The sequence below is a fragment of the Hyaena hyaena genome, unplaced genomic scaffold (genome assembly GCF_003009895.1).
Source record: "Hyaena hyaena isolate Hyena2069 unplaced genomic scaffold, ASM300989v1 scaffold_870, whole genome shotgun sequence".
Lineage (NCBI taxonomy): Eukaryota > Metazoa > Chordata > Mammalia > Carnivora > Hyaenidae > Hyaena > Hyaena hyaena.
The window spans coordinates 94,599-120,289 of record NW_024081505.1 but is presented as its reverse complement, the minus strand read 5'-3'; the positions used below and the strand labels follow the sequence as shown (position 1 = coordinate 120,289).

At 46.4% G+C, this 25,691-nt stretch overlaps 1 protein-coding gene across 3 annotated transcripts; it reads right to left on the bottom strand.

The window, feature by feature from the left end:
- Positions 1 to 1,070: 1,070 nt before the first annotated feature.
- Positions 1,071 to 24,888, bottom strand: NME9 (NME/NM23 family member 9). Of its 3 annotated transcripts, XM_039220205.1 has the most exons (13): positions 24,742 to 24,751; positions 24,396 to 24,432; positions 18,379 to 18,510; positions 18,239 to 18,296; positions 13,959 to 14,062; positions 12,868 to 12,939; positions 10,606 to 10,722; positions 8,983 to 9,058; positions 6,150 to 6,232; positions 5,748 to 5,840; positions 4,677 to 4,831; positions 3,276 to 3,412; positions 1,071 to 1,314 (listed from the first exon to the last, which is right to left on the bottom strand). In XM_039220205.1, the coding sequence occupies exons 4-13, from the start codon at positions 18,261 to 18,263 to the stop codon at positions 1,247 to 1,249; spliced, it is 930 nt and encodes a 309-aa protein (XP_039076136.1). In that variant the 5' UTR covers positions 18,264 to 18,296; positions 18,379 to 18,510; positions 24,396 to 24,432; positions 24,742 to 24,751; the 3' UTR covers positions 1,071 to 1,246. The 3 variants fall into 3 exon arrangements, with proteins under 3 accessions (XP_039076136.1, XP_039076135.1, XP_039076137.1); XM_039220204.1 differs by lacking the exon at positions 18,379 to 18,510 and having other exon boundaries at positions 24,742 to 24,888; XM_039220206.1 differs by lacking the exons at positions 18,239 to 18,296; positions 18,379 to 18,510; positions 24,742 to 24,751 and having other exon boundaries at positions 24,396 to 24,414.
- Between the last annotated feature and the right edge of the window lie 803 nt (positions 24,889 to 25,691).

Genomic DNA, 25,691 nt, shown 5'->3' with positions numbered 1-25,691 from the left:
AGGCTTAAAGGTCATCTCGGTGACACACATCACCCCCACGGCCTCGGTCCCCCCACCTACTCTTCTCTCCCCAGCCTGCTTTTAGAGGCCTTGGTCACACCATTTCTCATCTCTCTGGTGATGGAAGATCCTTGGCTTCCTAGCTTCCAGGGAGACTTGCTACCCATTTCTCGCAGCCTAACTCATCCTTCTGTCCCCAGTGCCAGCATAAAATTGGCAAAAAGAGCAATTCACCTAAGAAGGGCAGTCTTCTGGGAGCTAACTGTGCATTTAAAGAAGTTCTTCAAGTCATAAGCAAAGTCTTCTGGAGAAAACCAGCAAATGAGATCACTAACATTTGTCTTGGGGAGTGGACAAACACAGCCTTTTGCTCAGAGAGGAAAGCAGATGGGCTTAGTGAATTTACAAATAGACCACAGAGCAAACTAGCAGGAGGGAGTGGCTATCCATTTTAGTATTCATAGGGGTTAATAATAGTTAACATTCTCCTGAAAACCGCCAGTGACTGTCAAGGGCACAACCGTGGAAGGATGGCTAAACCAGGTGATTTAGTAAAGGCTGGAGGCAACTTGGCTCTGTTGGGAGCTCTCAGACTTTAGGCTGTAGCCAGAATCAGAAACCAAAGAAATGGGGTAAGGGAGCGTCAAGAAAATGAGATAAACCCTGGTTCCAAATGTAACTCCCAAGCACTGCCTTATGAACATGGCCTGATCCATGGAGAGCCTTGCGGGGCCAGTCACGCAGCATTGCGGGACTGCCTCTCTGACTTGGGCAGGCAGCATGAAGATTAAAGCTGTTTTCTGTCTGCTTCCACGTCGCTATGCCTGGAAGTGTTCTAACCAATCTTTTTGTACTGTTTTCAAGTTCATAGTTATCAACTTGAACTCTAGAATTATTTACTCTATAAAGTAGATTTATTATTGGGGAAACACTGTCCTCTTTAACTCATCATCCACTGAGATGACACCAGGTCACACCAGGATACAATAACTGACATCCATTTATTTTATAAAATCCCAGAGGTAGCAAAAAAAAAAAATGTTCTATATACTATTTAATAAGGCAGGAAAGTATATACACTGTTTATTGTTCATGAGAGATAGCTAAACCAGGAAAGTATTGGTGCTGAAAAGTTCCATTTCTGGAGGCTTCCTTCTGTGCAGCAGACTGGAGTGCACGGACATTCCATCTTGTGGCCTCATGGCCTTGCCCTGGTCACATGCTCCAGAAAAGCCACACGGCCGTCTCAGTCCATGTCCTCAGGCGAGTGAAGCACCTCAGTGGGGCCCACAGCTCCTCCTTCAGCCTCCTGGCCTGTGGGATGATGGATATTCTGCAGGACTTCTGAAACCTGGCCCTGTCCCAGCCCTCTCTCCCACTCACCAAAAGAAACAGGAAAACGGGGTCTAACTGCATTACAGAGGATGAAGTGAGGGGTCAGGGTGGAGGAGACAGCAGAGAGAGGCCTTAGTGTGTTAGGGACCAGGAATTAAAAATTAGAACAAAGGGTCCCTGGCTGACTTGGTCGGTGGAGCATGTGACTCGATCTTGGGGGTGTGAGTTCGAGCCCCGTGTTGGGTGTGGAGGTTGCTTAAAACTCTTAAAAATAAATTGGGACTAGACATTTAATATGTGTCAGGCCCCAGGCTAAGAACTTTACTATCCTTTGTCTCCTTTCATCTTCACGACAGCCCTGTGAGGAAGATCGCTATTGTGGAGTTATTATTATGGGGCTAATAATGAGTCTGTCATTATCTCTATTTCACAGATAAGGTAACTGAGGCCCAAAAAAGGTGTAACTTTCCCGAGGCTATTCAGCTAGTAAATAGTGGAGCCAGGATTCAAGCCCAGGACTGTCTTGCCTCCAGTGCCCTTGACCCCTGCCCCTTAGCCGAGGAGTGCTCCTGATGACTGAGGAAGTATGACCCAATGAGCAGAACATCAGCGCCCCGACGAGGCTGCTTCAAAGTCCTCTTCTCAGGAGGCTGTGCGTTTACTCCCACCATGTGGTCTGGCTCAGACCCCTGGGTAATTGTCCCCTTTGCCCATCATCACCTGAGGCCCAGAAGTCAGGCTCGTGATCTCCCAACACTGTCCACCATCGCTCCGATGAGTATTCCCCAGCCAGGCTGCTCACCTCCTTCCCCAGACTTGGCCCTGAGTTAAACTGCTTGTTTCCAGTTACCCCCGCAAAAGGACGAAGATGTTACTGACCCCAGACACATAAAGGAATGAATGCATCATGGGCCATCTCTGAGGGCAGGTTCCTAGAGGAAAGCTGGCCTTAGCAGTGCCCAGCAGGGGAATGGTTTTGCATGTGTCAACCTGGGTCTGTTTGACCCACCTAAAGCTGCACTTCCCGCAACCTCTGTCCCCTCCGCGCCCCACCACACCCAGCCTGTCCCTCGGCTGGCAGCAGGCAGCTGCAGGGATTAAATGAGGGCTTGCACTGGCCAGTGCCTGTCCCAGACCAGCTATTCTTACTCAGCCAGGTTCAGATCTTGAGCAGACCGTGAACATACCAAACGTTTTGGTAAATATATTGGTTTAGACGCAAACATTTGTGTACAGGTATGTTATTACCATTTCAGATCTGCATGCGGCCTCCTCCCAGGAATCCCACCCTCACGTCCTTTGCTTTTCCCAGGATACCCACCCCCCCGGGCCCTTCACCTCAGGCTTAAACCACAGATCCCCAGCGTGGCGGCAGCAGCATTCCAGGTGAGGCCTAGTTCTGGTTGTGGAGTGAGGTAAGTCACATGCACTCTGGACCCGTTGGGTTTCTCACCCAGATTTGGAGGTGGAGACGACCCAGCACATTTTTCCCAAAAAGTGGGGGCTGAGGGATACAAGAGTCACAGCAGGCTCAGGGAGCCCTTCTGAATAAGGCTTAACCGCTCAGCAACCCTACCTAGGGCCCGGCGTAGGGCATGTCAAAGGCAGAGGAAGTGAGGAAGTGACATCTGGCCTCTGACTGGCTTTGGAGCATGATTCTACAAGCCAGTTAAATTTTCTCAGCAGTTTCCACAAGAAACTGCAGTGTAACTTTGCAATGAAAGTATGACTCCAAAGTAAGAATGGAGGGAAAAAAATGTAATGAAGTATTAAAAAGTGACATCACAAAACAGGTCAGGACTGCCACCAAGGTTATATAATTGCCCCTTTTCCAAATAGGACCTCATTAGGTTGAGACATGGTTACCACATAATTATTATCAGCACCCCCAGCATACTCATTGCAGATGTAATAAAGACCAAACTGCCTTGATGACTTACCCAGAGAGGCTTCTAGAACTTCGTCTGAAAACTTAAAAGTGGGGAAGAGCAATGCCAGTTCTCTGTTGGCTTCATCTCTGTCCTGGCTTCCGTGGACTGCATTAAAGGGCATTTCTGTGCCGTACTGAGCGCGGAGACTGGGAACATTGGCAAAATGGACAAGAAACAATTGTTCATTTGCAGAGAAATGTTTCGCTCTCTGGCAACGAGGTCACCAGCTCCCGGTTAGCACCCTGCATCTCTGTGAAATGGCTTTCTGTCTGTTGGAAGTGGCAAGAGCAGCAAGGAGTAACTGACGTGTATTCCATGGTGTTCTGTGCACATTGCCAGGTGCTTCACATACATGATCCCATTTGTGCCACAGCTCTGTGATGGACACCCTCTAGTGATTCTGTTTAAATATGCATGAGTCATGGCATAAGCTTGGGAGCTGCCATGTTGTTAATAGCACCACCAGGGACTAGCACCCTGCCAAGAGCTTGCTGCAGGTGTTCATAGTTAATCTCTCAATAACCCCGTAAGAGCATACTAACATTGCTAGGGCTTCCTTTGTGTCAAGCACTGAGTGCTTCATATACATATACATATATACACACATGCATATACACATACATACACCTACACATACAATCCTCACATCAATGTCTGAGGCATTGTAGTACTCATGATTCAGATGAAGAAATTGAGGCACAGAGGTATTAAATCATGGCCCAAGGAAGTGCTCTTAACTACAACACTAGCCTCCCATGATAGGTGTCGTGATCCCATTTTACAGATGAGACAATTGAGGCTCAGAGAAAGGACTTGACTGAATACGCAGCAACCTGGGATCTGAACTCTGGGCTGTTTCACTCATCCCTCATGTGAATGTTCATATATGAATGTTCTGGCCCCTACAACTGCAAGGTACAGCTGCAGTTGCTTAGTCTCTTGCTCATTTCTTCCCTGTTGGCCAGGCTTCTCTTAGCTTCAGAGATGAGACAGCGGATTTGGCATTGGCGATGCCAGGCTAAATACAGGGCCAAGGCAGCCTAGTGCAGTGTGGAGAACAGGGTGCTCAGACTCCAGGGGGCCTCGGGACACTGGGTAGGGGGGCGGTGGAGGGGATGTTGAGTGTGCGGTGCTGATCCCTAGGCCCTGCCCAGAGTCTCTGACTTGGCAGGCTTTCGGGAGGCCCTGCAGTCTGTTTCCTAGACGAGTGCTGCGTGCCGTTCTGGGATCACACTATGGAAACCTCTGGCTGCAGAGAGAACAGTGAGGACTGGATCAGAGGGAGAGGCCATCAGGGTCTCTCCAAATATATATAAAGGGGGAATGGAGGGCTGAATATAGGGCAGGGCTGTCGGCTTCCTTGGATTCAGGTGTTAAGATGAATGAAAAGACCGCAGCTGATGACATCACCTGTCAGGCTGCTCCCTCCTTGCCACATCAGGGTCACAGGGCCCCATGAGCATTCGCCAGGCAGTGATCACATCCTCAGTGCCCTCGGTCCTGGTGAGGATCAGGAGGTGGCTCGGTCCACTGCACATGTGATGCACCAGCTTCTCAAATGCCTCCTAGCACAAGGAGAAGAAACAGTGACCCGGGCCAACAGTCAGTCAGTGGGCCCATCCCGCCACAGGACAGGAGGAGGGCAGTGAGCAGCCTTGCCACCAGCCAGCGTGTGCACAGAGGGCCCAGGGAGGGATGATGGTGGTGACCAGCCACACCCAGAGAACCCAGAGAAAGGCAACGGCGGGAAGATGAGACTTTGACTTGACTTGTTTTGTTACGTGAGATTCTAACAAGCTAGGTGGGGTCATTAAAACCCCACATGTCTGGAACTCGAGTGGATGCTGGTTAGCCATGGGGTGGGATGTAGCTGAGACACTTTTTGCAGTGTCTTGCAATCCTTCCCAGTGCTTCAAGTAGCAGGTTTTCCTTTGGGGAGCAGCCCTTCCCCATTTCACTTGGCCTGCCGTGGCTGACAACCATGAGGCATCTTTACTCCCCACCCCCAAACACGCACACCTCACCTGGGAAGGGGGGGCGGCCTATGACCAAGCCAGGCCTCCCTCTCAAGCAGGGGTGTCACAAGCAGAAGAAAGTATTTGAATCTGAGTTCTCCAACAGCAGCACCTAAAAGTCACTGCCCACGGAGTTCCGCTCCTCACACCCCTACAACTGCCTTGGTTCTTCTCCCCAACACCTTCTTGTTCAACTCCTTCACCTCTCTTCTTCGGTGCTGGGAGCTAGCCTTTATTTCATTACTTAAGTTAGAATCAAAATCTCTCCCTTGCAACCAAAGAACTTTAACCTGATACGCGCTATAATCCTTATTCTGAGAGCAAATTCATGGGCTTCTTGCTGTTCATATTCTTGTTCTTCGTAATAGTCTGCTTTCTCCCAAACTAATATCAATCTATGAATGTAATGTTGGAGAAAGAGAAAGAAATGAGATTATGTTGGAGGTAGGAAAGCAGATGAGCTGACCTCCCCAGCTTTGTGTTGATAGAAAAGTTGCATTTCTGCCTCTGTCATGGTTCTCTCCTCATTTGTTAGAATGTCAAAACCGGCTTCCTGGATCTGTAAAAAGACATATATATATATATATATATATGATGAAAGGGTAAATCAAGCCCAAATTCACATCTAAATGTGTTGAGAAGTAAAAGATACTGGGAAAGGCAACATTAAAAGCAGCAGAGACCCTCAGCCTCTTCGGATCTGTCCCAAATGGATTTAAAATGTTTAACTTACCTAAATGGGATTGTGGTTAAAGCTTCTCAGAAGCCTTGTTTTCCCACCAGCATGTGCCTGTATGATGTCCACCTCTGCTTTCCCACCAGAGGAGAGACATGAGGGTGTCTGTCAGGGAAGCTTTGTCTCCCTTACCTTCATAATGATCTCATCAGTCTTTCCGTGGACCACAGCATCTGGCTTAATGATGGCCAAGGTGCATGTCTTCCCTGATGATGCTGCAGTAAGTTGAGGTGGTGCCGTTAGATACTGGATTCACAGCCTCTGTCTCTGAGGCTCTCGGGGGGCCATCCGCAGGGACCATGCTGCCTCTACACTCAGCTCCCAGGTCTCCCCCCACCCCCGGGCCTCTTGGCTGTCCCCCTGCACACTCAGACTCTAGTGGAGGGAGGAGGGGAAGAGAGGGGGGTGAAGAGATCAGAGACTACTCAAGAGCAGAACCCCAGAAACAACTGAAAGAGATGGCTTAGAATTAGAGCTGGAGCTGAGGTCAAACAGGCCTGGCCTCTGTTGTGCCTTCCTGTCACCCTGGCATGATTCTTAGCCTCTAGCTGCTGTTTGCTGTCTTCTCTCCCTCCGCTGGTCCCTTCACCACTGCTTCCTTTACCTCTGCTGGCATGTGAGCGGCAATGACTGCCCCAGGCCCTTAGTCCATGACTTTTCAGCACCCGCACATTCTACCAAATTGCAACTACTGGTCTCCTCTGTCTCTATAGAGTCTCTTGAGAGAAAACCAGATTGGCCAGCTTGTTGTTTGGAGCCAAGGTACCAGTCATAGCTCTGTGACTAGTGTCTTCATGGCTGTTTTTGGTCAGTGTCCGTAGGTCCAGTCAGCTGTGATGATGAGGGAGGTAGCATGTGATTGTAGTCCCTGCTCAGGCCTGCAGAAAGCTGTAGGGGAGCCCCATGTTCAGTCCATAAGCCCATCCCTACTGCACTCCTGTTTGTATGAACTTGGCCTTGGTGAGCTACTTACACTCTCCACAGACTCTCTATCCCCCAGAGCCTATTTTTTGTTACCAACTTTTATATCACTTGTGTTGCAATGAAACATGACAGTATGTGCATTTGAGGAGAACTTCATACTCTGGAAATCACAAGAACATGTGCACTGCAAAAATGTGCATCATTTTAAGCCATAGATCTATCCATTTTTCTATATTATTTCTAATGTCCCCTTAGTACTCTTGGGAGTCTTACAATGAAATCCTTTATACATTGACCCACTAGTGATATCCTCTAGGGGTGCAGGGTGAGAAGAGAAGAGGCCAGATTAGGGCCCAGAGATTTCCAGCTTAGAAGGGGAGCAAATGAGACAAGGCCAATGAATGGGGAGCCTTCAGAGAGGCCAGAGATGCAGAAGGAAAACAAGAAAGGTCATGACATCTCAGAAACCAAAAGAGAAGAGAGTTTGGAGAAGGAAGATGCTGTAAGCATCATCCAGGTCTTCAGAGAGAGGCTGTAGGATATGACTGGACACCGTTCATGGGACTTGGCACTAAGAATGTCATTAGTCCCCTGTGAGCACCAGAAAGAAGCAGGCACATGGACCACGTGAAGCAGGTCAGGCGGGAGCCAGAGGTGACAGGCAGCCCAGGGAGTAGGGAAGTTCTGGAAGCTCAGGCATGGAAGAGAGAAGGCTAAGGGCAAGGGCAAGCTTTTACGTTATTTTCTAGGTGGAGAGACTTGATCTGAGAGGAAATAATGAGAGAGGGAAGAGGAAACCATCCAAAAACGAGGCAACAAGGGGCGCCTGGGTGGCTTAGTCGGTTAAGCGTCCAACTTTCGCTTAGGTCATGATCTCGCGGTTCGTGGGTTCGAGCCCCGCGTTGGGCTCTGTGCTGACTGCCAGCTCAGAGCCTGGAGCCTGTTTCTGAGTCTGTATCTCCCTCTCTCTCTGACCCTCCCCTGCTCACGCTGTCTCTCTCTCCTAGAAATAAATAAAATTTAAAAAAAAAAAGGCAACAAGTGTTTCCTGCAAAACACTGATTTTTTTCCCACTTGAAGTTAGTTTGCTCTCTGTGCCTCTTTCCTTGTCAGCATCCAACTCAAACAGTCCTCATTTTCCACACACGCATAAACAGCCTTTCTACTTCACGCGACAATAAAAATCTTCCTTCTCTTTCCAACTCAATTCCTGAATTCAAGGCTGCTTTTCCCCCAGAGCCTCAGTTACTGTCAAGAGCCACCTTCCCAGCAACAGCCCTTCCAACTTATGGCTTCCATTCTGTCAGGTCAAGTTGTTCTCATAGTAAAGGGTCAGGAATATCTGTGAGTCCCAGGAGTATGAAATCTGTGAGTTGATACTTGGTGCGGGGTTGTGGGGTGAGAAGGTGTTCAGTACAGCTGATTTTTGGACACTTTAGAAGAAAGGTGAAAAAAAGAAGTGAGCTCTTTAGCTCAAATGAAGACCAAGGCAACACAGCATCATTACTTGAAATTCTACCCTCCATTTTAGTAAGTGGGGCTTTTCCTGATGCATGGTAATTGCCTTGAAAGTCGTACTTGTTATACTTGAACATGATCAGCTGAAGATTGTGTGGTCCTGAAGATGCCAAGGAAGGGCAGAAGGGAGATTTGACACAGTGTGTTTGAAGTCAGGTGATCGGAAACAAAATGTTTCATGGTTAATCTTCCCAGAGTTCAGATTGCCCAAAACACTGATGACTCATAAGGTGTTTTTTTCTTTAAGTTTTTCTATTTTGAAAGACAGAAAGAGAGTACAGGGGAGGGACAGCGAGAGAGGGAGAGACAGAGAATCCCAAGCAGGCTCTACACTGTCAGAACAGAGCCTGATGCAGTGCTCGAACCCACAAACCATGAGATCATAACCTGAGCTGAAATCAAGAGTTGGGTGTTTAACTGACAGAGCCATCCAGGTGCCCCTACTCCTAAAGTTTTTAAAAACTCAGATTTTAAAATCTGAGTCTGCTTTGCCTTTTTGCCTTGCTTATGGTTTTATACTCACCCACGTCCTCATCATCACTACTGCCCTTGTCATGGGAGAAGCATCCATCTTCATCAGACAGAGCCTCGTCTCTAATCTAGGACAAATTGGTCATGAACAGAAAGTAGTTAGCTAATTAAATGACCGCAAGACCTTCAGAAACCTACAGAAGCCAAAAAAGTAAAGGGCCAAAATGCAGAGCCAAAAAAGGAGGTCAAGATCATCAGCCTTGGAAATTTTACAAAATCCCTTTTTAGTAGCCAGATGATGGTGGGGGTGAGGGTGTTCAAAGACAAAGAAATCCATGCCGATCTTAAGGTTTAGATTCTGCCCATTTCCACAAGTGTCGAGTAGAAAAGATTAGAGAGTTGGCAAGAAGACAAAGGAAGAATCGACACGCAAGGAAACATTAAGCAATTGGCCGCGCCATGGAAGGAAGTAGTAAAGACAGAGATCATTTCCCCCCACAGGGAAAAGTGTGATTTTCTGGGAAAAAAATATGATTGATTCTAACCTATTCTATTAAAATAGGGCTTTGCTACTTGGAATTGAATATGAAAACTTGAAAAATGAACATTAAACAAAGTTAAGGCTCAGTGGACAGAGCTCAAAGCACCAGGAAATACCTCTCTCTATCTAAGGTGGTGGTGATTTTCAAAGGCAGCCATTTATTTGTGAAAAACTTGTAGTCTGTGTTTTCACAAAATAATTTATCAAAATCACAAGCTGTGCTGGTCCTATTTCTCATGCGAATGACAGCTTAATTTCTAAATTAAAGAAACAAACCCTTGGGGATCACAAGTAAATCTTTCAGGAATGGGAGGTGAAGGCACCCTGACGCTGACTTCTCCTATCCACTACTTGACTCCATACTTTATTTTCATTTCCGAACTCATTGTTAGGGTTCTCAAAACCCCTGTTAAGAACTGAAGTGAGGGATGAGCAGGACATGGACATATGAGGCTCAAGTGTTCTGGAAGAAGGGGGCCACTTTTTTAAAAGAAGGCTTTAAGAGGCACCTGGGCAGCTTATTGGGTTTAGTGTTTGACTTCAGCTCAGGTCATGTCCTCTGGTCTCTGAATTCTAGCCCCACATCAGGCTCTGTGCTGACAGCTCAGAGCCAGGAGCCTACTTCGGATTCTTTTATTTTATTTTATTTTTTTATTTTTTTAACGTTTTATTTATTTCTGGGAGAGAGAGAGACAGCATGAGCAGGGGAGGGTCAGAGAGAGAGGGAGATACAGAATCTGAAACAGGCTCCAGGCTCTGAGTTGGCTGTCAGCACAGAGCCTGACACAGGGCTCGAACCCACGAACCGTGAGATCATGACCTGAGCCAAAGTCAGACCCTTAACCGACTGAGCCACCCAGGCGTCCCCCTACTTCGGATTCTGTGTCTCCCTCTCTCTCTGCTCCTCCCTCACTTGTGCTCTGTCTCTATCTCTCAAAAATAAGTAAAACATTTTTAAAAAACATTTTAAAGAAGGCTTTAAAACACATGCATGTCCTAGTGGCCACTGTCTCCCCCTGAGCCCTCAAGGGCCCCCAGAGGGAGGCATTTAATGAAGCTTTCCAGGGACAGCTCCAGGAAAGTTAGTGGGGGAGGGGAAAACCCTGAATTTGCCACTCTGGGAGTGCTCCTTACCACTTTGCGTTCACGGCCTTCAGCCAGCACCTTCTTTTCAGCCTCCAGCTGCTCCAGGATGGTTTTCTGCAGTAGCGGGGCATTTGCTCCTCTAACCACCGCCACCAGTGCTCCGCCCTAGAACACGGTACACACACGCTACTCAAACCACTTGACCTCTTCTGCACAGATCTTAATCTCTTCCTAGAGACTGTGAGTGTCCAGGAGCTTTGCTTAGGAGTGTGCCCAAGGTTGAGGCCACCATCTGCTTCTCTGTCCTCTACCCCATGCCTCTCCTTTCAAAACTTCCTCCAGAGAGGGACACTTGGGTAGCTAAGCGTCTGGCTCAGGTCATGATCTCACAGTTCAGTCTTGAGATTGAGCCCCACATTGGGCTCTGTGTCAAGCTCTGCACTGACAGGGCAGAGTCTGCTTGGGATTCTCTTTCTCTCTCTGCCCCTCCCCAGCTCTAGGGCTCGCTCACTCTCGCTCTCGCTCTCTCTCTCTCTCTCTCTCAAAAATAAATAAACATTTTTAAAAATTTCCTTCAGAGAAACGGGGGTGGGGGGAGGCGGAGTTAGTTAAGGGAGAAGCAGGACACACTAGGTCGTGAGTGACTAAGTGTGGCCTATATGTGGCTTGTCCACTCGACAAACATCTACTGAGTACTTACTCTGCCAAGCACCAAGACAGGGGCAACAGATATGAACACTAAACCTGAAAAGCTTAGTTCCTCAATGACTGGGAAGTCAAGGGGGAGAGAGGTGGTCGTATCAAAGAAACAATTACAATAGAGTAAGATCACTGCTTTGAGAGGGGAATGGACGGGATGCTTGGCATTCAGGGCAAGAATGGATTCCCAGCTCCAGCTGGGGTGGTCACAGGAGGCTTCACGGTGGCAGTGGTGTTTGGGTGACCTGAGTTGCCTGCCTTGACCTTTTTGGCAGTCTCTGCATATTACTCACAGAGACCGGGCCTCCCCCATTTCCACCCCGCCCCTCAGTTGCCCTCGCAAGGGGGAGAGGCTGGGCCTGCTGCCTTGGCACCTGCTCCCACAGTTGCGTAGGAGTTACGATTTATGCCTTAATCACCACAGGCTCAAGCAACAAACCACTGTGACGGTGATCCCATTCCTGCACTGTGCTCTGCTGTCACTTGGGCTCCTTCCCACTTCTCCCTCTGTCCCCACCCATGTTTTAACACATAGCTTCAGTCTTCCATCAAAAACCAATGCTCAATGGGGACACCTGGGTGGCTCACTCAGTTAAGTGTCCGACTCTTGGGGTCAGCTCAGGTCATGATCTCACTGTTTTGTGAGTTCGAGCCCCGCATCAAGCTCTGTGCTAACAGTTGCAGAGCCTGCTTGGCGTTCTCTCTCTCTCTCTCTCTCTCTCTCTCTCTCTCTCCGCCCCTCCCCTGCTTGCACTATCTCTGTGTCTCTCAAAATAAAACAATTTTTAAAAATCGACGCACAAATAATGATTATCATTAGCTTCCAATTTGTAATATTTGCAGTGCTGAGCACAGGAGCCCAAAGATTTCCAAACTGAACAACCCTGGCCTGGCTGTCAGGAGACGTGGGTGAGTAGGCCTCAGTTCCCCCAACTGTACAGGGCTGGGGCAGGAGTTGGAAGTAGCCTATCAGTCGGTTGTCTTCAGGGCCTGGCAGGTGACCTCAACTAGGAAGCCAGGTGCGGGGTGGTGGGCCCTGAGGAGCGTGGGGCCAGGGCACAGATGTCACCCCCAAAACATTCAAGTTAGCTTTCAAAACACTGAACTACTTGACTTTCCACAAAAGTCCCTTTCTTTTTCTATAAACATATCTTCCCATCTTCTGGTTAAATAAAGATGAATGAGGATGTTGTCTACCCCATTGAAGGAGTGTGTTTAATGATAGCACCTCTCTCCAGAGCAGAGGACAGAAACCGTGAAATGTCGCGCTCTGATTGTGAAGTATCAGTCAAGAGTGTCCATGAGCCAGGAGCATGTGCATTTGAGTGACTCCAATCTTTCTGGACAGCCAGTCAGGAGGCTGCCGAGCCCGGAGTGACCAACAAGAGCTGTGTCTCTCGGCCCCTTCACCAAAGAGCAAGGCCACCATCCGAGGCAGGGACCTGCATTACCATGACTTAAGTACATCCGTCCTTACCTCAAATAACAAATGCAGTCAAGGAGAAAATGCTCACTTGTCTGGATCAGTGAAGCCTCTTGGTGACTTTCAGTGAGAAGCCTCTATCCGAACCCTAATGATTGGCAATGGTTCTTGCTCTGAAAATTACTTACTGCATAAAACAGAAAGGTCGGCTCACACCTCCCTCGGTATTTTTCAAGGGCATCAAGACAGTCTGCTTCTGCCTAAAGAAAACAAGCTGTCAGGAGGGCTCTGGGGTGCCAGGGACGCAGGGGCACAGTGGTGGGAGAACCACACCCAGACAACGCACAGGCACACACCCCATATATCCCTATAAACACACACATCACCCCCACCCCCCCACACACATAAACAGTCATATACACACACCCCTCCCTGCACTCATACACTGTGACTGCCCCACCCGCCTCAGGTGAGGCCCCGGCTTGCTCTCATGCCTTTCCTTCTAAGGTCTTTCCATCAGAATAACTTCCCTGTCAACATATTGGTAAACATTGTTGACAATGTGCTTTTTTGAAGAGTAAGACAAGGAGAAGCAAGGGTTCCTCACGCTCCCCAGCCAGCTACTGCTCCAGAACCAGGGGACTCCACTGCCTGACACCCTATTGCTGCCAGGACTGATAACGCCAGCACTGAGAGGTCCTCAGACTTTGCCCACAGTGTCTGATAAACCCTGTGCAGGGGCTGAACACTTCCTTCCCCATGCAGGCATTTCCCTCCCACACTCTCTCCAGAAGCGTCAGAAGGTCAGTGTCAGTGTATTTTCTCCTGTGTTCTGCCTATGCAGCATATCGACTTTCTCTTGCACATTTTTCTGGAATTTATTCCCATTCCATACATTAATCCAAGCAAATATTTGCTAGACATTCCCCATGATGGAGCAGAGCATAGAAATCCTGAAATGCTGTGCTCTGGGAATAAGACTTCAGAGTCTACAGTGTTCATGAGCCAGAAGGAACACGCATTGAGGGGCAGGTACCCCTTCCCTGTGCACGGGGTCAAGAGACTCCCAAGCCCAGAGTGACTGTTAGAGGGGTGGAAGTGGGGTTAGGAATCCTCATCTCTAGAGAAACTATAAAGCACCTACAATCAATGTTTGAAACATTCATAACCGATGCCTTTTCAATGATCTGGAAAAGGCAGTTCCTGATTCCCGTTCCTGCTTTTAAGTTTTTAATTATTTTATAATGTCGTGTGACATTCTGCTGGGGGAAGATCTTACTAATGCAAAATGCAGAAGGTCCAGGCCAACCTCGATCCTCATCTTCTGGAAGAGGCTCACCATGGGTTTGCAGGGGCCACACCACCCTTGGTAGACATCGACGACTACGTGGAACCAAGAAGTAGAAACGTTCAGTGGGCACCAGCACTCAGCACATCAGGCACAATTTATACCTGCAAATTCTGACTCCTCTCTGGTGGACACCTGTTTGCAGGGTTATTTAAATGAGTCAAGGGATCCATTATCCCATTAGAGTAGAAGCAAGCATGGAGACAGACACAGCTGCTTCTCATTCTTATGACTCAGTGTTTTGAATTCTAAACATGATGAAGTAAGTGTGGTAGAAAACAGTTTTCTTAACATGCATCATTTACCTGAAGTAATTTTTAGGCTACATTCAAGGTCAATCAGGCCCTCCATAAGTATTTGAGTTGTACTAAAACTGTATATACATTTTTAAGTTCATTCATTTTGAAGAGGTGGGGGGAGGGACAGAGAGAGAATCCCAACTAGCCTCTGCACCATCAGCAAGGAGCCCAACGTGGGGCTCAAACCCACGAACCATAAGATCATGACCTGAGCCAAAATCAAGAGTTGGACACGCAACTGACTGAGCCTCCCAGGCATCCCAAACCATCTATTCTAAAAGAAAGAGGTCACTGCAAGTGGCCTGTCAGCCTACAATCTACTCTTAGCTGCTTTGATGATAAACACAGTTGTGACATTTCCCCCTGATAGATTAAAAACCACTTGCTTTGAGTAAAGGAGAGTTTTATTTACTTTATAAAATCAACAGAGTTCCCCTAGAAAGTGTACCTGATAGAGACCTAGAGGGAAACTTGGGTACTTTTGTAGTCATTGGTCTCACCCAGTCTCTGGAGTGTGCCAGGACTGGGTGTGAGGGCACCCTCTTGTCTGATTGCACTTGACCACAGGGCCTATAGGAAAAGCTAAGCAACCTAAGCCAACCAGACACATGCAGGACATGCCCGGACCGATCATGATGACACAAAAAGTGCTAGGTTGTGTGAAGTTCAAAGAGATGAAGTAACTAGCCCAAGGTTAAAAAAAAATTAAATTCTCAAGCAGTAGAACCTAGTTGTTTTTTCCCCAAATGTTTATTTATTTATTTTGATAGAGAGACAGAGAGCAAGCAGGGAAGGGTCAGAGAGAGAGAGGGAGACGGAGAAGCCCAAGCAGGCTCCATGCCGTCAATGCAGCAGTAGAACCTAGTTTTGAACCCAGGCTCATCTGATGCCATAGTTCATGCTCTTTCAACTCCAGGAAAGAAACAAGGTGCATGAATTCAGGAATATTGGTTAGTTTCAGCCAAGCAGCATTATTTTGCAGCGGAAAAGTGAGAACCAAGTTGGGTATGGGAGGGATGAGGAAGCCAGGCTCAGTGGGGCACTAGGGGGTGGAAGAGAAGGAAGGGAGGAATCCATGAGACTTGGAAAGAGAAGGGAAAGATGGGTGGTGAAAGTCACCTGAGGATGGAAAGGACTCCACCTTGGAGCCAGGAAGAGGAAAAGAACTGGGTGGTGGCAGGGAGAGATCATTTGGAGGAGGGAGAAAAGCGAACTAGATTCTAGACATGCTGGGTTTCCGTATGAACAAGAGAATCTAAGACCAATGGTCCCAAAGGCAACCAGAGACCAGCAGGGGCAGGAGACAGATTTGGGCCTCCTGGCCATCCAGGTGAAGGTTAAGCTCTGGGCTTCTCTGAGGACAGCAGCAAACAGGATTTGCACCCATAGTTCAGCTTCCTGGCTGCTCTGGCACTCCCTGGCTCTCAGTAGTGGTGGTGACAAAGACACACTTTTCAAGGGAAAGCAAGGCTGGAGAGGAAGTATATCAACAGTTTGGCTGAGAGACAGGAAGCAAAAGAGAAGGCATTTGGAAGGAAAGAAATGGCAGAGGAAATGAAAAGGGGTGTGTGTGTGTGTGTGTGTGTGTGTGTGTGTGTGTGTGTGAATCTGAATAGACTTGCCTGTTTGGAGGCAGACGAAAATGATCTAGCAGAAGGCAAGACTTCCAAGATGGTGGTTGATTTTGGAAGCAAATTTCTGATGGCTCTAGAAGGAAGGCAGAGCCTGATAAGGGAAGGATAAGCCCCTGTGGCCTCTAGTCAACACAAGTCCTGGCAGCGCTCAGAGCAGGGCCTGACAGCGTCTACATCCAGCAGATGTCAGCTCTGATCAGAGGGTGCCTGGAACATGGCAACTTCTCAAAAAATGATGAGGTGGTAGTTTTCTCACTGTTGTGAAAGAAGTGGAAGTAATGCTTGTTTTGCCCTGGAGCCATGTTCGGTTGCACAGACAAGACATGCACACAAAGTAGTTGAGAACTGGGACCATCAAAAAAGCTGTGCAATCCCTCAAGTAGCAGAGCGCGGCAAGACTCACCCGCAAAGTGCTGGATCGGTGCAACCAGCAATGATTTAGCACCCACTCTGCCCCAGGCCTGGGCAAGTCTGCTACAGACAGAGATGAAGAAGACCATGTCCCCGCACTTAGAGTTTAGGGGGAAAGCCACGAGTGCTCCTCCAGAGAGGGGCCACACCAAGCTGGGTGTGTGTGGGAAGGTAGGAATTGAGGCACAGTCCCACCCTGATGCCCAGGTGACTGGCTCCCACTGGGAAGTGACCATGCAGAGGTTCTGGAAAGATTTCATGCAAGGAAGCCACTTTGGAGCTGGGCCTGGGAGGGAGGGAGATGTCTCCAGGTTGTGATGAGGCCATGATATTCTGGGGAGTAGAAACAACATGGATAAAAGTAAAGAAGTGGGGAGACTTGTGGCATGTTCAGGAAACAGGTGGGAGCTCAGGGCTTATCTCAGGAACAGTAGGTGAAGGAACTGGAAAGAAAAATTGAGTCATGGGAGAGGGATTAGGGAGGGGCCTTGTATGCTGAAGTCACTTGGTGCAGGTGGAGCTGGGGAGAGATGAAAGCAGAGAAAAGCTGGCCGAGCGGTGTATTTATAGAATTGAATGGATACAGAGAGAGGAATGGAGCCCAGAAATACACATGGTAAACAAGAAAGAGAAAGGAAAAGGAGGGGCAGGTGTGGTAGGCAGCTTCTAAAATGTCACCAAAGATTCCTGCCTCCTGGGGTTTATGCCTTTGTGTAACCCCCACCCTTGAGTGCAGGCTGGACCTAGTGACTGGCTTCTAACAAACGGATCAGGGCAAAGCAATGGGATGTCACTTCTGAGATTCAGTTACAAAACGTCTAAGACTTTCATAGTCTCTCCCTCCCCTCCTGTCCCTCTTCCATGAGGGGAAGAAAGTTGCTCTGTTGTAAGTAGCCTGATGGGTAAATTGATAACGAGAACTTGATGTCTCCAGCCAAGAGCCAGCAGGATTCTGAGTCCTGCCAACAGCCACATGAATGAAGTTGGAAATGACTTTCAAAAATCTGCCAAAGCCACATGACGGAGCTTGGAAGCAAACTGGACCCTAGTTGAGTCTTGACATTCTCTGTCTTACTCTTACACTTGCAGCCTGGTGAGAGACCCCAAACAAGAGGCTAAGCTACATTTGGATTCCACACCCACAGAAACTGTGGAATAATAGATGTTCGTTGTTTTACGCTACTAGGTTTTGGGGTAAATTGTTGCACAACAATAGATAACATACGAGAAGACAGGGACGAGGAGGCCCAGGGACAGTGGCTATGCTGTTTCCTACTGACTATGCAGTCCCTGGTTCCTGTCCCTTGGGATGCCTTGCTCTCCTACCAGCCCCTGAGTTCCAAGAGACTCCCACATTCCTAACAATACAGTCCTCTTCGTGCCTCAGAAGAGGTTTGCAGGGCACCTGGGTGGCTCAGCTGGTTAGAGGGTCCAACTCTTGATTTCGGCTCAGCTTATGATCTCATCGTTCGTGAGTTTGAGCTCTGCTTCAGGCTCTGTGCTGATGCAGAGCCTGCTTGGGATTCTGGGGCTCCCTCTCTCTCTGCTTGCTCTCTAACTCTCTCCCAAGATAAAAACAAACAAACATTAAAAAAAAAAAAAGATTTTCATTCCTGAACACCTAACAGCACTTGGATCTGACAGCTCTAAAACAAGGGAACCCTGTTAACCGACAGTACTGACTGCTCTCCTGAACTGACAGATGTTCAAGTTAGATATATACACATACAAAGAAATTACCTCATTCTTTATTTATGAAACTTAAGATTATAGGAAAATGGTGTTCATTGCAGCTTTTCTCTTCATGGTTCAATATGCCAATTAGCAATTTTGAAAAGGATGGATCTCAAAAATTATCTTAAATTACCAGTTAGTCCTTTGGAACTCAGCATTTCCTCCCAAAGCTCCTGGGTGCTGATGTTAACCTAACATCAAAGAGGAACAAAGGCTGTATTAGTGAAGGTCTGAATGGGGAGATGATTTGATGTATTTACTCCAGATACCTACCTACTTCTCTCCCTCCATCTCTCCCTCTCTCCCCAAAATGGTACAAATACACAGCCCAAGCTGTCTTCTTTCCCCAATCTGCCTTTCTCCTTCTCTGGCTTCCTGCCTCCATCTCCAGGAATCGCCACTAACCTAAGAAAATCTCAGTCAATTTTTAAAAGTTTATTTGGAGAGAGAGAAAGAGGAGAGAGAGAGAGAGTGAGAGAACACACAAGATGTACACATGCATCCATGAGCGGGAGAGGAGCAGAGAAGAGAGGGAGAGAGAGAAAATCCCAAGCAGGCTCTGAGCTGTCAGCACGGAGCCCAACTCAGGTCTTAATCCCAGGAACCATGAAATCATGACCTGAGCCAAAACCAAGAGTCAGGCGCTTAATGGACTGAGCCACCCAGGTGCCCCTCAGTCAGTTTTTAAAAATAACTCTTGCTTGTTGCTTGTTCAAAAGACAACATATAGAATTGTTTTGTGTCCATAAAATGTACATAAAGTACTATAGATACCTTTTCGCAACTTTTGTTCTCACTCAAATCAAGTTTTGACATTTATCTAAATTTATACACAGAGAGGGATTCATTCATTTTTTTCTTTTTCTTTTTATGTGTTCTTGAGCTATAATTTGTGTACAGTGAAATATGCAGAACTAAGGTACTAGAGTTCACCGAGTTTAGGCAAATGCACTCACCGAGGTCACCACATCCCTATCACAATCCAGAACTTTCCCGTCACCCCCAAAAGTTCCTCTGTCTCCTCCCAGTCATTCATGCTCCTCACCCAAGGTGAACACTGATCTGCTTTCTGTCACCGTACATTTACCTCATCTAAAACCTCCTACAAATGGAGTAATGCAGTGTGTATGATTTTGTGCTGTCTTCCTTCACACAGTGAATTTGGGGTGTAGCTGTGTAGTTGTGTGGCAGTAGTTTGTTCACTTTTATTCTCGAGCCTATTCCATTGTATGACTATTTGGGTTACTTCTAGTTTGGGCCCATTATAAATAAAGACTTACAAACATTCTTGTTAAATCCTTTTGTACTTGTGTTCTCCTTTGTCTTCAGTAAGTAGATACTCAAGGAGTGGCATGGCTGGGACATAGGGCAAATATATGTTCAGTTTAATAAGAAACTGCCAGAGGGGCGCCCGGGCGGCTTAGTCGGTTAAGCGTCCGACTTTCGCTCAGGTCATGATCTCGCGGTTCGTGGGTTCGGGCCCCGCGTCGGGCTCTGTGCTGACTGCCGGCTCAGAGCCTGGAGCCTGTTTCAGAGTCTGTCACTCCCTCTCTCTCTGACCCTCCCCTGCTCATGCTGTCTCTCTCTCTCCTAGAAATAAATAAAACATTTAAAAAAAAAAAAAAGAAACTGCCAGCGCTCTTCCTAAAGTGGTTGCACCATTTTTAACTTTCATCAGCAAAGTGGAAGAGTCCTGCTTGTTCCACATTCTCACCAAAATGTAGTGATGTCAGTCTTTTACATTTTAGCCACACTAATGGTAAGGTAGCGGCATCTCATGTTGGCTGTAGTTACATTTCCCTGATGACCGATGGTGTTAAGTGTTGTTAATTATTAAATAATGCTTATTAAAATAAGCATTTATTATTAAAAGAAGCACTATTTAGTGTACTTATCAGCCATTTATATGTCTTGAGAAATGCCCAGTGGTCTGTCCATTTTCTTTACTGGACTGTTGGCCTTTATATTATTAGATTGTAGAGTTTATATATGTATATATATCACAAAGGTGCTCTTATATTCCAGAAGCTTTATAACTTAAGCTTTCACATTTAAGCCTGTGAGCCATCTGAAATTAATTTTTGTCTGGATTGTGAGGGAAGGATTGAGGTTAATTTTATTTCCACGTAGAGGTACGTTTGTTTCTGCAAAACTTGTTGAAAAGACTTTTATTTTTCTCATTAAATTGCTTTGGCACCTTTGTTGAAAACCAGTTGACTACATAAGCATGGGTTTATTTTGGACTCTCTTCTGTTTCATTGACCTATTTTCTATTCTTTTGCCAACACCACACTATTCTGGATTACTGTAACTTTGTAAAAAGCCCTGGAATCGGGCAGTGTGGGGCTTCCAGATTTTTCTGCTTTTTCAAGATTGTTTGGCTATTCTTGATCCTCTGCTTTCCAGTATATATTTTAGAATTGTCAGTTTCTACAAAAACTGCTGCAGATACTTTACTGGGATTGCACTGAATATATGGATGAATTTGGAAAAAAATAAAATCTTAGCAACAACATCGAGTCTTTTGGTCCACAAACATCATGTTTCTTTCATCACTTATTAAATCTTCCTTAATTTCCATCACTTATTAAATCTTCCTTAATTTCCCAGGCAGTGTTTTACACTTTTTGCGTGTATGTGTTTTGCACATCTTTTGGTAAATGTATCCAAACATCAACATCAGAAATAATTAACAGGTGAATTTTTGCCATTTCTTCACATTTTTCTCTTATCTATAAAGTATTCTGGTTTCCATCATAAATGAAATCAAGGAGAAATACATATTATGTTACACGTCATACATTATTAATAGTGTACATTTTTATATAATGTTTTTATTTGGAAAAAATTTCAAATATTTGATTTGAAGATTTGCAAGTGTAGTATAAAGAACTTCTTGAGGGGCACCTGGGGTAAGCCTCCAACTTTGGCTCAGGCCACATTCTCACGGTTCATGAGTTCGAGCCCCTTGTCGGACTCTGTGCTGACAGCTCGGAACCTGGAGCCTGCCTCGAGTTCTGTGTCTCCCTCTCTCTCTGCCCCTCCCTTGCTTATTCTCTGTCTTTCTCTTCCTCAAAAATAAACATTAAAAAAAATTCTTAAAGGCCTTTTTGAATTATTTCAAATTATTTAAATTATTAAATAACTTGTATTATTTTGAAATTATTTGAATTTCAATTACCAACCTGACATCTCAAGATCCCTGAATACATTATCCTACATAACCACAATACAACCTACAAAGTCAGGAAATAAACACTGCTATATATTATTAATATATAGTCTTCCGATCCCATTCAGGTTTTACCAATCATCCCAATAATGTCCTGAATGGCAAAGGATCTTGTTGGAATCATGTGCTGGATTAGTCTCTTTCAGTGTGGAAGAGTTCTTCAGTCTTTCCTTGATTTTCATGCACTTGTGACAACTATGAAGGGACAGTTTCATAGAATGTCCCTCAGTTTGGGCACTTTTGATGTTCCCTGATGAGACCCAGGCTGTGCAGCTGTGGGCTGGCTGGAATCGGTTGGATTGGCTGGAGCAGAAGAGTGTTTTTTCCTGACCTCCTATCAGGTGACACACAATCTCCAACTGCCCTCTTCTTGTTGATATTTACTCTGATTCAGGTGGTCTGTCAGTCTTCTGCGCTATGAAATTATTCTCTTTCCCTTTGTAATCAGCAAGTTTTAAACTATAAAAACTAAAAAAAAAAAAAAAACCATAAAAATTAAAAGACCATGACAATTACCGCTCATTTTTAATACAGGTACGCTCAGGTCTTTTTCCCGTTAAAAGAGCTGGAAACATGTAATATCTGCAAACCTTCTACTAAAAATCCATCTCTCTTTTCTTCTTTCTTACTTCGTCTCCTCCCCCCTTCCCCTCCTCCCCTTCCTCCTCCTTCTCTCCCTCCTCTTCTTCCTTTTTCTTCTTAGAGAGATAGAGAGCAAGCAGGGGAGGGGCAGAGGAAGAAAGAGACTCTTAAGCAGGCTCTTCCCTCAACACAGAGCCTGATGAGGGGCTCGATTTCATGACCCTGGAATCATGACCTGAGCTGAAATGTAAGAGTCAGACCCTCAACTGACTGAGCCACCCAGGCACCCCTAAAGATCCATCTTTTAAAAAATCATATTTCCATGCTTTTTGTTTCCATGAAAAAACCAGAAGAGTTTCTTGATGCCTTAACTGACCTAAGAGAGCTGGACTAACATCATCCTGGGCTCCCAACTCTAGTCCTGAAGGTGACAGAGGGTTCAGAAGAGTCCCCACCCCCACCCTTTTCTCATAACAGTAACTTCCAGAGGTTCAACTGTCAAGTCAGTAGCAACTCTCTGTGGTGCCCCCCTGGTGTGGAATGAGCCACACCAGCAGTGGCCAGGACTCTGAACAGTCGGAGAATCTCGTTCCCAGGAATGGGGCAGGGGCAGAACAGTTTGGGAAATGTCTGGACTTCACTAAGCCCTACATTTGGTAGGGGATGAATAGGGAATGCGTGGCACTTTCTGGCCAAAGGACATCTGTCCCTTGATGTCCTGCGATTTCTGTCTCAGTGACAGAAGGAGCCCGACATATTCTTACCCAGAGAGAGGACAGGGTTCCTGGGCTGGTAAACCCTAGGGCACTGCTTTCAAGGAGCTTACCTGGTAGAGGGAATGCTTATACAGATATCCCCATGCACACCCAATCACCCTCCTCCTAAGCAAATGGGAACACTTGGAGTCCCACATGGAATTCAGAGCTCTGGGGAATAACTTTTGGTTGAAATCACCAAAAAGTATTATTATCCCCAAAGGGGACGTAGGGCATAAACAAATGAAAAGATAATCATACGGGGCAAAAATCTTAGAGCCACCACAGACAGCAGTCAGTACAGCTTTGAAATGCCTAAATGTTCTTGTCACAACTCTGCAGGCTGTCTATTATCCTGTTTATATAAAGGATATGGAGTCTCAGAGAGGCTGAGGAAATCATTCACAAAGCAAGACGTGGTAGGACTGAGAGCTTAGAATTTATTTACAGACGGAATGTACACATAAGAAAAAGTTTCATAACTATGGATTTTACGGCATCAATGCTGCAAAGGCCCTTAGGGATAGTGCACTGAACAGCCTCATTCTACAGATGAGAGCCTATTTGATTTATCTCCACTCTCAGAGTTGACTAAGAGAAGACTCAAGAACTGTATCAGGTCTTCAGACTTTCATTCCAAAGCTCTTCCCACCCTCTCCTTGTATCTGCTATCCTTACATTGACATTGTTTTCTCCCTTTTTAAACTAGCAGGCTTTTGAAACACATGCTCATGCCACAGAGGACAACCAAAGAGAAATCAGGTGTCTCAAGGTCACTGCTACTTTACTCTGCAGGAAGTGCCTGTAGCCCAAGCATGTATTCAGATGAGCTGAACTAAAAGACAGTGTAAAGTTTGCTTTAAAATGTGCACATACTACAGATTATCCAGATGATCTGCTTATGACAAAGCACTTTTTAAAAAAAAAATCAGAGAGAATATAGATGTGGTGGTGGTGGGGAATGGGAAGGGCAGAGCGGGTGAGAGAGAGGATAATCTTCAGCAGGCTCCACTCTCAGCATGGAGCCTGACGTGGGGCTGGATCTCACAACCTGGAATCAAGACCTGAGCCAAAATCAAGAGCTGAACGACTGAATGACTGAGCTACCCAGGCGTCCCGCACTCCTTCTTGTCCAGGATCAGGAAAAAAAGCAGATGCTGGCATACAGATTCATTCATTCCAGGTGAAAATGAAGTAAAGCGCTGTATACAACGAATGTGTAGCAAATAAAATATGAAAATATATTTCTTGAATAAGCAAACGATTGTAAAAAGCAGTGGTGAGAACTGGATCTTCAGAGAGCATGCAGTTACAGAAGCATGCCCAAACTCAAAAGAACCCGACATCATACTCTCACAGCAAGCTGCATTTATATTTCAACAAAAATATGTCAACATCGAATTGTATTTGTTCACATTTTCTTGCATTTTTAGTTTTATTTTAACTCATGTTTGGGTTATGTTTGCATAAGCACTATAAACATAAAGAGCTTGTACCTGATTTTATGTTTAGTTATATTTTAAGGGCACAAAAAATGTCACTTGGGGGTCAAGATTTTTTTCCCCCCGTAAGACGGAAGGGTACAACATTCAAGTTTGAGAACACTGTCTATCACTGCTGGCAAATAATATCATTTTTATGCATTTCTTTCCACTCCACACCGTCCTCCTCGCCTCCTAACCCCAACCGAGCGCTGGAAGCAAGCTCCCCTTGAGGCTTACCTGTAGGGCAATTTCCTTCTTCTTGCTGCCCATGGCTCTGCAAAGAAGACAGAAGCTTTGTTACTTCGGGCTTCAGCTGTTCCCAACAGCAGCCTCGAGACAACCCGCTGCGAAGACCCACAGACCCGGAGGTGATTATAAGTGGCAGCAAAGAAATGCCCTGATGCAAAATGAACACCCCACGGGGAAAGCGGAGCCTGCAGCCCGCAGGATTGTGGCTCTCTGGACGGTTTTCTGCAAAGATCCCTCCCCGCAGGGAATCGGGGAGCTTGCGACGCAGCCCTTCAGGCATCAGAGCTCCTGCCGAGGAATTCAGGAAAAGGCCAGAGACCCCTGTTATCCCTACTGTTGCAGTGTATTCCCGGGAAATTGAGGCACCGCGACGCTCTCTGGACAGGTACACGGTGCTCGACGTGCCGCGAGCGAGTTTCCAATCTAGTCTGCGGCGACCTAGCCACCGTCGTCAGGGCAACACAGCGTAGTTGTCCAGGTAGTAAACTTGCGTGAACGTAAGCCACGCCCACTGTGGGCCCCGCTTAAAGACGGGAGGCAGTCCCGCCCCCTTGCTGCCCCAATTGTTCCGCGGGAACACTTTCATTGGCTGAAACGTCTGTCAGTGTCTGGGGGATTGGGATCCGCCCAGCAGAGATCCTGTGCACTCAGGTACGTAATTTACAGTTGCGGCCGGAAGCCCTGCATCCCTCCTGCCCAGCCATAGCTTCTGTGCTGCTTTTCTGTTGGTACCTAATGCACGCCAGACAGGGGTGGCTCCCGGTTTTGAGGGATCTGAAGGGATTCCCTTTAAGAATGAATACAAAATTACAAATCCAAAATTATGCATAAAAGTGGAACAAATAGAAAACAGTTACAAACATGGTGTGAGCAGATCTACACCAATTAAAAGACAGAAATTGCGAAAGGATAAAACAGCAAGGTCCAGCGACGCCTGGGTGGCTCAGTCAATGAAGCTTCTGATTCCAGACTTCCGCTCAGGTCATGGTCTCAGGATTGGTGAGTTGGTGAGTTCGATATCTTGTGGGGCTTCGTGCTGAGGATGCGGAAGCTGCTTGGGATTCTTTCCTCCCCTTTCCTGCTCTCTCTCTCTCTCTCAAAAACAAATAAATAAATAAACCTAAAAAAAGCAAGACCCAACTGTGTGCTATCTATAAGAAATTCATTTTCAATATAAAGACACAGAGAAGTTAAAAATAAAGGAGTGGGGAAAGCTATGCCATCTTTACACTAATCAAAATAAATCTGGAGTAGCTTTATTAATTTCAAGCAAAGCAGACTTCA